The 15,502-nt window shown below is 30.6% G+C and overlaps 1 protein-coding gene across 1 annotated transcript in view; it reads right to left on the bottom strand.

Moving 5' to 3' along the window:
- PRDM16 (MDS1 and EVI1 complex locus) overlaps window positions 1–15,502 on the bottom strand; it is a 46,851-nt gene that overhangs the window by 9,749 nt on the left and 21,600 nt on the right. The window contains exons 6-10 of the mRNA XM_051219193.1: window positions 14,139–14,597; window positions 13,045–13,543; window positions 5,661–5,828; window positions 2,964–3,197; window positions 495–872 (exon numbers count right to left, since the gene is read on the bottom strand). Coding sequence (XP_051067892.1) covers window positions 495–872; window positions 2,964–3,197; window positions 5,661–5,828; window positions 13,045–13,543; window positions 14,139–14,597 — 1,738 coding nt within the window. The remainder of the gene's footprint in view (window positions 1–494; window positions 873–2,963; window positions 3,198–5,660; window positions 5,829–13,044; window positions 13,544–14,138; window positions 14,598–15,502) is intronic.

The raw sequence follows: 15,502 nt of genomic DNA, 5'->3' as shown, positions 1-15,502 counted from the left end.
ATTGTAGTAAGGATGATATCTTTGACCCATAGCGTTAGTATTCAATAGTTTACAAATTTAATTTTTGCCAATTTGCAATATTACACAAACATTATTAATTTTCATTAATGATATTCGTCTTACTACCAACATGATTGAAATTCACTGTTTGCATCCTCTTGATAGAAGTTTGCGAATATTTGTAGATGTTATTCATGAAACATTTTATAATGAGTTAGATTAAATAAACTATAATGTTTGCTACATACTATTATTAATTGTGGAAGGAACTAAATAACATTAAAGAAATATCGAAAGATAAATATTTATCTGTAGTTTGATATCATTTAAAACTGATTCATGACTAGTTATGCTGGTTTGTAAGATATGATAAACTGTCAGAAAACAAATCTAAACAACATCACTTAAATACAATTTTGATTCATAGATGTTGTGTGAAATAGATAATAACAATAATAATTAATAATAATAAACAAAACAATATCAATACTTACATGTAAACTAAGCCAAAATATTTCATTTGTAAAACACATACATAAACTACCAGAACATCCACTTTCAACAACTGTCATATCAATTAAATTAGAATTAGGATCATTTGATAAAATTTTATTATATGATACAGTATTACGTAAACCTTTACTTTTACAAATCCAATTTGTTAAACGTAGAATTTTTCTTCTTGTACATTCATAAGCTGCAGTAATAAAACTAAATTCACATGGATTTATATCATTGAATGAATAGATTTGTGAATTATCAATATTTAAGTTTGTTTTATTTAATTTTAATTCACCATTGGGTTGTGAACGAAAGTTGTCGTGAATATATGTACAATATTTAAAATCTCCATGTTTTCCTTTACGTGATATCTGAGTAGAATTTTATTTTAATGTTTTAGAAACAAAAGTGAACAATAGAACAACGGAAATATTATGTATTATTCGATGACTTTAAAATTATTCACTAGTTTGATGTATGTGACTAATGTCACTTTTATCAAAAAAAAAATTGAATATACAGAGAATATTGAGTGCAGAAAGATTGTGAAAAGTCATTTAATTTACTAGTAGTAATTGCCAAGGTCTAACTTGGGAGGAAGACTGAATATCGATTTCATGATACTATGAGACCTTTCAGCAGTAAACACTCACCGGTCTTCTAAAGATTATACGGATCTCCACAAAATTCTTCCATCCAAAATATAATTTTATGATCACTACTGATTTACTCAGAGATAAGCTCCTGAAGTTTTAGTTGGAAGTCTAAACATAGGAACCTCACCCATATCGAGAGTAAAGTAGTCGGAGGTGTATGAGAGCTGGTATAGATTATGAGTTAATGGAATTTCAAAATATGGACTAATGGATAAAAACGATTTGAAGATTTAACGTTCACCGTGAGCCATGAATGTCGATTAAAGAAATATCCCTTAATATATGACAAATAAATTATTTATGCAGAAAGGGATCCTTTCTACTGTGTTTATCTGCTCAATGCTTATCAGCCTGATATAACATCTACACTAATCATACGACACAGTCCAACAGTTTTCATGAACTGAAGTCATGTTTTGGTTTGGTTGCACTCGTCTTCCACTTAACCGAACATATTAACTGTCAATCTATACCAGGGTTGGTGATAGCTGATAATAAACACAAAATTATCTCTGAGATTTTTGAATTAAATGGCCTTAAATTTCTTACATTTATTACTTAACGTTGCTTGTTATAGCAAATAAGTATCAAATCAACGACTGACTAATTACAACAATATTTAAGAACTATGAATATTTACAGAAAGTCTACGATTGTAGGCATAATTAATACAAACATGTATATATGGTTTGTTTAAAATTAATTAATTATAGGAATGTTATAGTCAGAGAGACTGATTAATATAGAACGACATCAGATTTCTACAATTTTACTCCTATTTAATTTATATATCAAACTCTACTTAATTCATGTTTGCTTATTTGTCAAATTTTCAGTTTTAATTTCCAATTAAATTCTTATTATCAATTCGTAAATGTAATTTGATGATTTAAAAAAAACATTGTTTAACACAACTAACGTTATATTGTTTTACTTAGAAATATGATAAATACCAATTCAATATTGAATCTTCTTATCATACATAAAGTAGTGAATACCCTAGAGAAACTACCTCTTTAGTTGTATATATATATATATATATAAAGAGAGAGAGAGTGAGTGACAGTTATAGTTTATCTTTAGGAGAGCGAAGCCAAGTAAAGTTAATAAACTCCACCTACCTAATAGGGTCAAAAAACGATTATAAATTAGTTTAAGAAATCGGAATCGGGATTTAGAGTTAGAAGTTAGGATTTTCATCACGAAACGATATTAGCTATAATGTTGAAATGTTATTTAGCCATATGGATGAGTGAATTTCGCGTCAAAATTTAAGATACGGTATCTTAAACCTGATTGATTTATTCCTAAGTTATCGTCTCACCAATCCAGAGATCGTTACTAATGGTTTGTGGTCTATAAGTTATGTCAGATGTCTACTATGGAACATTTCGTGAAACTTGATAAATGAAGAATATTTAGGAGAATTCCCTTTTTTATAGGGCTGTGATTAGGTTTGGTACTTCTGAGTATCCCGGACGAGTAGCATATGGCCATCTCTGTGAAATAACTGCACAAATGCTGCAATTTGAAGCATCCTCAACCACCATAATTTCTAATTTAGAATCATAGTAGGCTCACATTAAATCAATACAGTATATGATAACACTTTGTTCCCTTTATTGAGCGATCATAGGTATTACTGAGACCACTTATACTTCCCACCATTCAACAAGAGTTGATTTTATGTATATATCATTTGATGTATGGATGAAATAAAAATGTTGTAGAAGTTGACCATACCCAAAATAATCGTTACTTGTCATAAATATATATTTATATACATATATATATAGGGAAACTCACCTCTTTAAAAATGTTTGTTCCAATTTCTAATGTTTCATCGCACAATGTAGGTTCATTGAGAACTGTATCTTTATTATTTGTTATAATTTTCCATTGAGAAATAGTTAATGAACCATATGTATCAATACTGAATATAGATTGAGGTAAATATTGATCTAGTTTACCTTGACATGGAATTACACTAGCACAATATACTTCACATTCCAATATTGTTCTTGAAATCATATTTCGAGTCTACATATAAAAATAAAACAAGGATTTCTCTTTCTTAAATATTAGATTTTTACATTTGAGCATTATTTTTTTTATCATTATTAATGTCAAAATATCCAGAAATGATTTTTAATTCTAAATAAATTTGTGATAAAACCTAACTGTATAAATGAAGCAGTTTTTTAAAAAAATCTTAAGATTTATAAAATATTTAATTCCCATAGGAATTACAAAACTTAAATGTACATTAAACTAAAATCATTTTCAATCACAGTTAGATATCTAAAAAAAAAGGTAAGTTTTATTCAGATCCCGAATTCAATCGTTATACATTCACCAAAAAGAAAGAAGCAATGAACAGCTTTTTTGTTCTAGTATGGTACTTCACAGATATGACCATCCACAATCTTACAGAAGAGTGACACCACAAACTTCAGTCTAATGTTCAAACACTTAACCTACAGACAACTGAGTAGGAATTTGATAATGTATTTGTTCAGCTCCACTTAATTTATACTACATTTGACTGCCAACTTTTTTTTGTCTTTGTAAGGTAACTGACTTATAACTAACACATCTGAAATTTACTGGTCACGACTTCCTGCGAGAATTCCAGAATTGCCTTTCGAACTTATTTACTAGTGAGAGCCTGACAATTATCAGTACAGAGATTCGTGGAGATTACTGAATATTACTGATGAGTAGTACTTCCAGGTTTTTAATGGATATCGGTTCGTAATATCAATAACATTCAATAATTTCCTCAAACATCTATAAAGAAGATGAATTTTAAAGGAATTTGATTTTAATTAGATTGCTAACAAAAATAAACCATCGATCTTAACTTAGTAATCATCGATCACGTGTATTAAGTTCGTTAACATTTGATGACAAACTGTTAATTAACATCTTTTACGGTTTATACAGTTTTTCAATGAATTGATTTGATTTGTACTGTATTTGTAATACTAGATAAGATGCCATTGTGTGCAAATTTATTTTTAAAGTCACATGTTAAGTTAAACATGATGTAATTAACGAATAAACTCTTCGGATCTGAGAATATGAGATCATTATAATTAATGGGTGTAAAATTAGAATTTCAAAACTATAAATTTAGAGAGATTAATATGATTTATTTATTTATTTATTACAATAATAATATATTAGTTCTATAAATGATAAAATAGGTATGTTAAATTAAGACAAGACTGCTAAAATAACTAGGGGAGTCTAACAACGTCGGGTGGGATGAAGGCGGAATATAGTCATGAGGTGTCATAGAGTGATTGGAATTAAAACTGTAAACTACTGAATTGCGCCACAGATGTATGACAAGTTCTCTATGTGGTATCTAAAGGTCCCAGGTTTCATCCTCATTAGATTCATTGGTGTACACTGTGGTGAAGAATTCCGTACTAAGAAGAAATAACTTCTTAATACTTCCTGGTTTTCAGTGGATGTTTAACTAAGATTGGTCCATTATGTAAATTTTGAAATTCAATAATTCTTAAAAGGCCTTAATACAATGATAAAATACCATCTGATGTTTTGCCAAGGAAACGTATTACCACTTCGAAACTATCCACCCATTAGACATGAATGGAGAAAAGTTTATAAATACATTTAGCGCCTAAAATTATCATATTTACAGATGAATGAAACTAGATGATGATCGATACCATTTAGTCAAAATATATTTGATTAGGAAATTTTAAGTACTGTATTAGAAATAAAATTTGAATCTTACCATTCTTCATTAAAGTAAATAAACTCCAAGTGTTGGTACATATTATTGACAATAACTTTATTGTTTTCGCCTTAATTACTTACGCATATCTTGCTTTTTAATATATCATTCTCAATTGTTCATTCATTAAATGATTATGTTCAGAAAGGGATTTTGTGAATATTATAGTCATTTAATAGATGAATTCATGAGTCGATTAAAGCTAGACTACCATGGAAAACTCGGAAGCAATGGACGGCCGTTTCTTTCTAGTATTGGACTCCTCAGCAGTGCGCATCCACGATCCCGCCTCGCGGGCGCCTAACCACTAGACCACAGAGCCGGCATCTAACGGTATTAATGTCTAATTTCAACCAATCAATGGAAATGAGAATTTGTAACAAATAAACTTACATTATATCTTACATGAAATCTAGTATTTAAATAAAACTTTAATAATGTTTAAACTATTAGTATCATACATTTTACTATCAAAATTTTCCTGTAAATTCCAATTTACAAAATATTTCATTAAATAATTACTTTTTAATAGTATTTATTGACAAAATTCTATGACAATAAATGGATCTCTCTTTTCTCATAGAAACCCCAATTCAATATAATCCTATATCTTTGTGTAGGTATGTGTTCATTTATCGATAGACATTGTTCTTTTCATTAATGCTATAAATTTGTTACAAAACAATACAGTAAAACAATATTTTTTTTGGAAAAAAATAGCATTTTCAACTTACAGCTATGTTATATAGTGTTAAAATTCCATTCTTTTGAACAACACATAGAAATCCAACATGTGCTTTTGAATTATCAGAATATTCTAGTGGATTCAATGAGAACAGATGTATTACAGGACTCGTTGATGAAATAGCATGATTCATAAATTCTGTTAAACAACTATGGGTCTATAAAATTTAAATATTTTTTTTAGAAAAAAAATAAATAAATGAGTTGTCTCTTTTGTGTATAAAGAAAATTTGTATTTTTATTTAGTCATTTTATAAGTTTGGAGTTGGTTTGATGTAACTCTGTTGTTTACATAAAAGAGTTTATTTGTTCACCAGCAGGACGAGTGTTTCGTTTTACCTGGGACTAGTTAGCCGGAAGTACTTCCAACCTACTGTTGCAATTCACATCAGGACTCGAATTCAGTAACATCAGCTTCAAACACTCAATTTGTTATTCATTAAACCACTGAGTCTATATATCCACTAACTTGTTCAATGAGTATAATGTTAAGATTAGTATTAGTAAGGATTTAAGTTATCTCATTATTGATATTAAGAAGTATTCTTGACTATTCTTGATTGGAATATGGGCATCCTATGAGGATTGCCTTGGTATAGCCATCTATGTCATATGTTATTGGCATTGATAATCGCAAAATATTTACAACTTCATTCTAATTCAACAATTATTAGTTACCAAAATGTTATCTGTTTGTTTATAATGAAGAAACCATTTTGTTTTTATTGAATGCTGATGAAACAAGCTACCTGTTTCTGAAAATAAAATGTCTAAAGTGTAGTCTGACAGTCATAACCTTGAACAGTGATAGTTAAATGCTTAAAAAATATAGACTTATGCATTAACTTTACATATTCTGTATCTAGACCAGAAAATTGGAACAGAATTACTGGTGGATTCTTAGTGAAATAATAATAATAATAATTTTTTTCAGTGTTTATTTACAAAATACACTTATTTTACAAAAAGATCCTAAATATACTAAATCACCTCATTACTTTTATTCTCAGAAAAGAACCCTTGAATAATATTAATTTCAATATTTCATCAAAACAACCTGTTACGTACGAAACTCATTCTCGTAAGTTAAGTACATTTACTGACTAGTGGTATGTTTGGTAATTAGTTTGAGATGAACCTGACAAATTCATGAAGATAAAATGTGATCTATGGACACAGTAGAGTTGGCAGTTAGTTATCCTCCAACTGTTTTGATATAGTTCTCAGTTGTAGGCACAGACTACTAAAGAGTCCTGGGCTATAATGAAACTGTTCTTCAATGCTCTTTGGTTTTCGATAACTCTCAATATAATGTCAGAGTTAGTCAACAGTAGGAACGAGATTTTTATTAGTATGACAGTTTTATACAAATTATTCGACTTATGATTTATATCAAGAACTAAAACTTATTGATTTATACCTAGAGGAATTGTAGATACATGTTACTGAGGAGACTGAAACAGCTAGCTAGAGTTTCGTGCTTGACGTAAACTACAGGGAAAAAATGGAATAAAATTGGACTTTTATTTATTCATACACACAAACCATATTTTAATAATGATTTATTGACACTTAATTTGTTATTTTTACTTTGAATTTCCTGAACAAAATTAATTTTTGACCTTTTTTAAACAAAAGTTTATTTAAAGCAATTAGTCCCTTTGATGAATTTCAACAATGTAATAAGAAGACGAAAATTATTAGAACTATGTGATATATTAGCGCAATACATTTCGAACAATCTGATCACATATAATATACTTGTTAAGAACATTTATACATAAAAATTAAAGGTCAACTAGACTGGAAATGGGGGTCACAGGAGACAAGGATAATAATAATAATAATAATGGGTAATAATAATAATGTGAACACAATGTGAAACCTAATCACTCTGGGTAATAAGCCAATATTACCAGGGTAGGTTTAAGGGGAGAACAAACTGTTTTTGAATACACAAACGGGGTTTAAATTTTCGTATGGCTAAGGCTTTAATAAATTTTAGTATACGCCCTTTTACACCTTTCTACAACACCGCAAAAGTCGAGTTAAAATCAGTCTTATGGCCTGTTTCGATTTTATGTTTAGAAATAGAGGATGATGGATGTTTATCCTCTACTCTTATTGGGTCACTTGATCCTATTTATTTCTGCAACCATTTTGGTACATGTTCACTCACCCTAATGTTGAGATCACGATTGCTCCTCCCTATGTATGTGTGACCACACAAACATTTAAATTGGTAGACACAGTGAGATATGACACAATCGTTTTCATGTCTTTTAGGTTTTGGATGAAGTATGCACCATGTTCTTTCTTTGATAATGACCTTTGCTGCGCAATACGTTTTGTTGATGACTGATTTAAGTCTATTTTATTTGAATCACCTTGAAATGTAATGCGCTAATGTATCACAAAAAGTTTATTTTTGTTGTTGTTTACTCTTATACAATTCAGCTTTCTATTTCTTTTTTGGCTTATTCTCATAACTTTATTTACTGATTTTTTCTGAATAGTTTTGTGATGAATTACTAGGAAAAGATGAGTATTAGTTTAGTTTAATTTTAAAAAAAATAGTGTTGACTGACATGTTTTCGAATCCTCCTACATGTACATACATGATTAACAACCTTAATTAGTTTACTTATAAAGGTATGCGTACATAGATGACAAAATCTATTTTAGTAATGACTGACAGAATGAATTTAAAACATCACAGGATAATAGTTGGATAATATATTCATTTTTCTTGTTTTGAATTTTTGATGCCACTAAGTAATGAAATCTATAATTTGCTTGAATTTTACTGGAGATCAATCTGATTGATAATGGTGTTTCATTGTTTTACAGTAATTTCCAAAATTATACATTTATTATAGAATCAGCTCATTCGTTAAAATTTTGTCATTTATAATATTACTGAATGGTTATTTATATTTGTGAGTAACATATTTACAACTGAAGAGCATCTGGAACTCAAAACAACTGTCAACCAACACCAAGGTCAGGATTTTCAGTACAAGTGTCAAGACAGTTCTACTGTATGGGGCGGAAACATGGAGAACTATGAAAACCATCATCCAGAACAAACAAGTGTTTATTAACAGTTGTCTACACAAAATACTTCGTATCTGTTGGCCAGATACTGTCAGCAACAACCTACTGTGTGAGAGAACAAACCAGATCTCAGCAGAGTAAGAGACCAGGAAGAAACGCTGGAAGTGGATAGGACACACATTGAGGAAAGCGCCCGAATGCGTCTCAAGGCAAGCCTTCACATAGAATCCTGAAGGTCAAAGGAGGAGAGGGAGACTAAAAAACACGTTACGCCGAGGAATGGAGACAGATATGAGTAAACTGAACAAAAATTGGATAGAACTGGAAAAGAAGGCCCAGGACAGAGTGGGTAAGAGAATGCTGGTTGGCGGCCTATGCACCATTGGGAGGAAGAGGCGTAAGTATGTATGTAATTGCATTTGTATAATTGTCAAGTATCTTGCTGAATCTTCTATAATATTTCAAAATTTTAAGTCTAATTTTTGATTGTGAAAATTCTTTTAAAGGTTAATAAATACTCCATTTGTACTTTTGAAAGTATAAATTATGTTACAATGAAGTGTTAACATGTAGTTATTTTAACGAAAAATGATGATTTTAATTCTTAAAATTGTCTGTTGAATAAACATGTTCAGATCTCAAATAGACGAGGTAAAATTTCGTTTGAACCCTGTACTCCTCAAAATTTGTGCAAATGATCTACAATGAATGACAAAGTAATCCATCTTACTATTTACCGATAATGTTAAGGCTATAGAGAATTATACACAAGACATGCAATAATACAGAGGTTTGGATCAAATCAGACACCTTAGGTGAGTAGATAATTAAAAGCCTATTATAATTCAAATTTAGTAGAAATGCTGTAACGTAATTCAGCCTTGACCATGGGAATTTCTATTATTGGATTTAACTTCATAATTCAGGTCAGTGATCATCAGGATTTAACAGTTGTATAAACAAGTCGTTCATGGAGGTTTCAATTTTTGTGATTAGTTCTTGATGACTCTCAAAATTTGGATAAGAATACACTTCGGATTTTATTCCTGGGTAATGTAAGATCATAGTTAATATACGTAATTCACGTAGAAGATTGAAACGTGTTCAGAGGACTGAACTTTTTGGTTTATCATATAATTAATGACTTCAATTCCTTCAAGCTTTTCAGATTGTTCTACTTTAAGTTGAAGAATAACAGTTTTAGATATTTTGTCTATTTATTCAACTCGCAATCAAATTTTTGAAAAGAAATTCTCATAAACTTAAATATACAAGATCAAATCTCTTATTTTTGGAGACTTGTTTTTTCAACCGAGTCGTAAGCTACTTTGCCTTAACATGTAGTATCATCAACTTTTTTGAAGGCAAGAATGAAACTCTGTAGTATATCTGTTCTTAAGAACGTTTATGACCGTGTGTTTTAGGAGTTTTTGTAATTGGAAAAGATTTATTAACACAAATGAGTGAGAGATCGGGTTACTAACCTGACAAGGTAAGTTGTTTTATAAGAGATATTGCTTTTATCTTTTATGATCTCATTATATTTTAGGTTCATTGTAAAGCTCTAATTTTTGGAATAAATTTTCCCGTAATGAGTGAGAATTACTTGTTAAGAAATTCGCGAGTTCTCCAAATATTTTATCCGAACATTTTTCTAACTAGATATGAATCAAGGATTATCAACCAGCATTCATTCACTGTCCTATTGTGAAAAATACCTAAGGTGAGGGATGTTAGTCTACGATCATGAGTTATTATGAGTTGAAATGAGGTATGTTAATTAGTGATTTCAGAGAGATAATGTGGTTTTTGAATACTTGCATCTTATTTGATCGTTATGCATTGATTGTCATTATTAAATAGCTGTTTTTTAATATTTTTAAAAGTCCAGTTACTAAATTCCTTTTTATTGAATAACTGTGATGGTATTTTTGCACAATTCAGAAGTAAACGTCAGTTAACAATAAATTTATACTAAAATTGAGTAAATAACACGCTGATTAAGTGCCGTCATGTTAGAATTTATATTTACTTTTGCATGGATTATGAATTAAATTTGTTGATATATCATAAACAGAACAATGTTTGACCACCACTGAAAACCTGGAAGCACTAGACAGCCGTTTCGTCCTGGTATAGGACTCAACAGTGAACGTCCACGATCCCGCACCAAACGAACTCGAACCGAGGACCTTCAGTCTCGCGTGGACGTTTAACCTCCAGACCACTGAGCCGGCATCCAACGATGTTAATGCCTAAATTTACCTATTCACGAAATTTCGTGATCGTCCATCATTTTCTCCAGTGATTAACTGCCTCACAATAGACACGGTTGAACTCCACTGGTCATGGTTTCTCACTAGAACTCCGGGAAATCCACTTTGAAGCCAGCCACTAGTAAGTACTGTTGAGGAGTCCCATTATAGGACAAAACGGCCGTCCAGTGTTTCCAGGTTTTCCATGGTGGTCTAGCTTCAACTGACTCATGATCTTAACCATTGAAATTACTACAATCTCCACAAAAAAAAACCCATCTGATATTAATCAACATATGCTCACTAGTGACTGGCTTCACGAGGTATATCCTGGAGTTCTAGTGAGAAGTAGTGACCAGTGGAGTTCAACCAGGTCTGTTGTGAGATAGTAACTCACTGAAGACAATGGTGAATGTGTCGCTCAATTTCGTGGATTAGTTGAAGTTAGACATTAACACTGTTGGATGCCGGCTCAGTGGTCTAGTGGTTAAGTGCTCCGGCGCGAAACCAGTAGGTCCTGGGTTCGAGCCCCGCGTGGTGCGGGATCGTGGATGCGCACTGCTGAGGAGTCCCATACTAGGACAAAACGGCCGTCCTGTGTTTCCAGGTTTTCCATGGTGGTCTAGCTTCAACTGACTCATGATCTTAACCATTGAAATTACTACAATCTCCACAAAAAAAAAAAAAACCCATCTGAAATTAAATATGTGTCTACTTTATTCATATCCCCTGGTATTGAGAGTTTGCAACTTCAGGGAAAAAATTATTGCAATTATTTGTTCTGTAAAATACAATTAACATAAGTGAAGAACTTGTTCTCAATGTAGAAGCACTTAGCTGAATACACTTTTTATATGTACTTCTGTATGACAACCTATTTTAACTTGTTTCCTTTTAGAGTAAATGCCAGAAAATCAGAAAATACAGTGTCAGTAATATTTAATAGTTTTAAATGAGTGTATTTTTTCTACACAGCATGGTTTACACAATTTTTAGCGAGTTTCTTGGGTTGTTGTCGCTTATTTTGTGTGTGTACTACGTGAAACATCAAATTATACTGAGTAAGTTTTGTTTTAACAACTAATGTTTCGTTATTGACATATATATCTATTTTAATAAGGTTGATGAAATCAAACTGGAAAATATAACATATTACTATATAGCACACCTACTGAAAATGAAATTTACTGAGCATGACTAATAATTCATTAAGTGTGCTAATCGATATTTTCGACTAAAATAATATCGACATTTTGTGAAACAGTAATGATTGGACTTGCATGATTAAGACATCGAGATGCATTTATTACTTCAAATAGATCATCGACTTTATGCAACCATCTGCAAAGTTTGTAAATGAAATTAGAAATGATATTATATAAATTAAAAAACTCTTTACGACTTATTCTTACTTACATAACTTTGATAATATCATCGTTATCCTAATCGCATATCGTTTTGTTCAATAGGATTTTCAAGTTTTTGTACTAAATATGATTGCTTACTCATAAAATCAGATACTTCTCACTTTAGATGACGGGAGTTCGTGGAGGTAATTTAAATTTTAAAATAAGATTTGTCGAAAAATCATTTCAGTAGAGATAATATCAAAACCCGGGGAATACTTGATAGCTGTTTCATCCTGGTATGAGACTGATCAGCAATGTAGATCACCAACCTCACCAGGAAACGAACCTAGAACCTTCAAGTCTTACACCACTGGGTGAAACATGGAGGTCCTAGGTCCAATTGCTACTGAAGTCCGCGGACACCACTGCCGATCAGTCCCATATTAGGATGAAAGAACTATCCAGCATTGCCTAGTTTTTAACGGTACCAATATCGAAATGAAATTGTAACCAATATTCCTCATTTGTCTTATAATTGTACATCTGGTCAGACTGAACTTAAATGGAAGTATCTCATTTTCCTCATCAATTCAACATCGTTCATTTATTACTTTTAAATTCTGTATACAGAGTTCTACATTCATTAGATTAATAACACTCCTAATTAATTTCGATTTCTATCATAATTTGGGATAAATTTACTCATTGCTTACCCATAAATCATGGACATAAACTTTCATTTCATCCGTGCATAAAGCTAACCATGTTGGTGTATTTATTCGTTCACTAATTGTGAAATTCAACACAGCATTATTGAGTGAATTACGAGAAGGACCAAATACCATATGATTAATTTCTTTATGTAAACAGATTACACCACTTGGTATTATCGAATCTTTATTCACAGATGATATACCAGAGTCATTTGTTAAATCTAACTCATAATTATTCAACTGATCATCGGATGTATGCTTTATAAATTTATTCAAATCACCATTATTATTACTATTATTATTAGTCTTTATCATAGCAGTAGTGCAGTTGCTACTTATGATTCGGTTTTGTTGATTTGCAGTTCCATTCGACAATTTTAGCGTAGACAAAGAGTTTGATAAGGTGGAGGAATCATTGCGATCAATAATATTATTTTGTTTACATTCTCTTGATATATGTACGTTATTATAACTAGTTTCATTTTGTTCATATATCGGCCTACAAGTAATTAAGAGGAAAAAATGGAATCACAAAACTTTATAGAATATGGACTACTATAAGAGTACAAAATTTCATATAACAACCCACGTAGGATGGTATACCAGGATCACTTTTGTTAAAATTATCAAGAAATGTTATAATTTCGGCATATATGCCAGTATAGGGCGTTGTAGAGATTATAGAATTCTCATGGATTTTAAGTCACAAGCTGATATTTATGTGCTCACTGGCATTTAATTTCAAGATGCGATTCACAAAGTTTTAGTGAGAATCTATGACCAATAGAACTCAATAGTATGGAGCATGAGGAAAATACCTGTCAGAGATGATGAATAATTGTCGAGCACAATCTCAGACTGACTAAAACTAAGTGTGCATGTCATCGGATTCTGTCTTAGTGGTTTAGAGTTTAGGCGTTAGCGCTTACGACTGAAAGTTTTGGGGTTGATTCCGAGATGTGGAGTTATGAATGAGCACAGTTGAAGAGTTCTATATTGAAATGAAATAACCAAACAGTGCTCTCAAACCTTCAATAATGGTCTAAGATCAGTTCGTTGTTCAAAACCCGTGAGAAAAAATATATATTACTTACTTCTTCACACTATTTGTATTATCAGTTGCATGAATAACTTTTAATTTATTATCATTATATTGATAATTCGTCATAGATTTATGTTTAGTTTTTATATGATTATTTGTGATATTTGAAGTACTTGACTGACTTGTTGAATTTGAACTATATTCATAATCTTTTTCTTTATCCACTTCAATGTGTTTAGGCAATTTAGAAACTTGTTTTATTATACGAGGATATGATGGTAATAATTGACTAGTATCTTGTAAACAGTGTTGATCATTACCATGATTAACAACACCATTAAAAGTATTTTTCTTCACATTATTATTATTATCATTGTGATCATACCATAACGATGTTGAAGCTTTATAATCAATATCCAAAATTTCTCTATCAATTGATTCAGTTGATGATTTGTTTGCATTCAATTCACTACTTTGTTTGATAAGAGGATATTTTTGAGGGGGACTCGATCTGCATTATAAATAAATTATATATATATATATATATATATATATAATAAACATATGAAAAAATAAAATGTGATCTGATGAGTAGTAGTCTTTTTAATGTATTGATACACATTATAAGTGTTGAAATTGTACTACATAATACTGACTCAATGATTTTAATAGTTAAACGTTCTATGTGAGATCTAAACGTCCTCGGTCTGATCGTCGGTGATATTATGGCTGACCATTGTTAAGGAGTCCTATACTAGAAAAAAAGCTATCTGATGTGCCCTAGTTTTTAGACATCCCTCAAGTGAGATCGATCTGTTTCATATGCATCCTGAGAATAGTTGGTTAGATTTGTACTATTTTAAAGTGTTATAAAGAAGAATGTTATGAATTTTTAATAAATGACCTTATTAAAAATGTCAATTCACAAAATCATCTCTAGAGATTATCACTGTGCAATCATTCTTTTCAATTAATTTTCGCAAATTTTTCGTTTGTTCTTGTTCTAGGTGCTTATATGTTGAAACATGAATTGGAATTTGTAATTTTAATACATGATTTCATTAGATTATACTACGTAGTGATGATTTGAAATACGATTAAATTTTCTAAATAATGAAGCTTGTTGTCAAGATAGTAATTTAATGCTTAAAAATCATACTACAACTTAGAGAGAAGTGTACTGTTGAAAAACGTTATACTTTTTATATTATGTGTATATTTTTGAAATGAAATGAAACAAATACTTTTTCATACATCCAGCCTGCCTTTTTCAACACAAAAAGATAATTTCATTATTATTATTATTATTATTATTATTATTATTATTATTATTATTATTATTGGAAACTAGGTCTTTTCTGATGACTGAAATAATCAATTATTCGCTCCGCAATGTGTTGTTGAAATAGCCTACTG

Source organism: Schistosoma haematobium, chromosome 2 (assembly GCF_000699445.3).
Source record: "Schistosoma haematobium chromosome 2, whole genome shotgun sequence".
In the NCBI taxonomy this organism is placed as follows: Eukaryota; Metazoa; Platyhelminthes; class Trematoda; order Strigeidida; family Schistosomatidae; genus Schistosoma; species Schistosoma haematobium.
The sequence above is the reverse complement of the archived record's forward strand: the minus strand, read 5'-3'. Positions and strand labels throughout refer to the sequence as shown.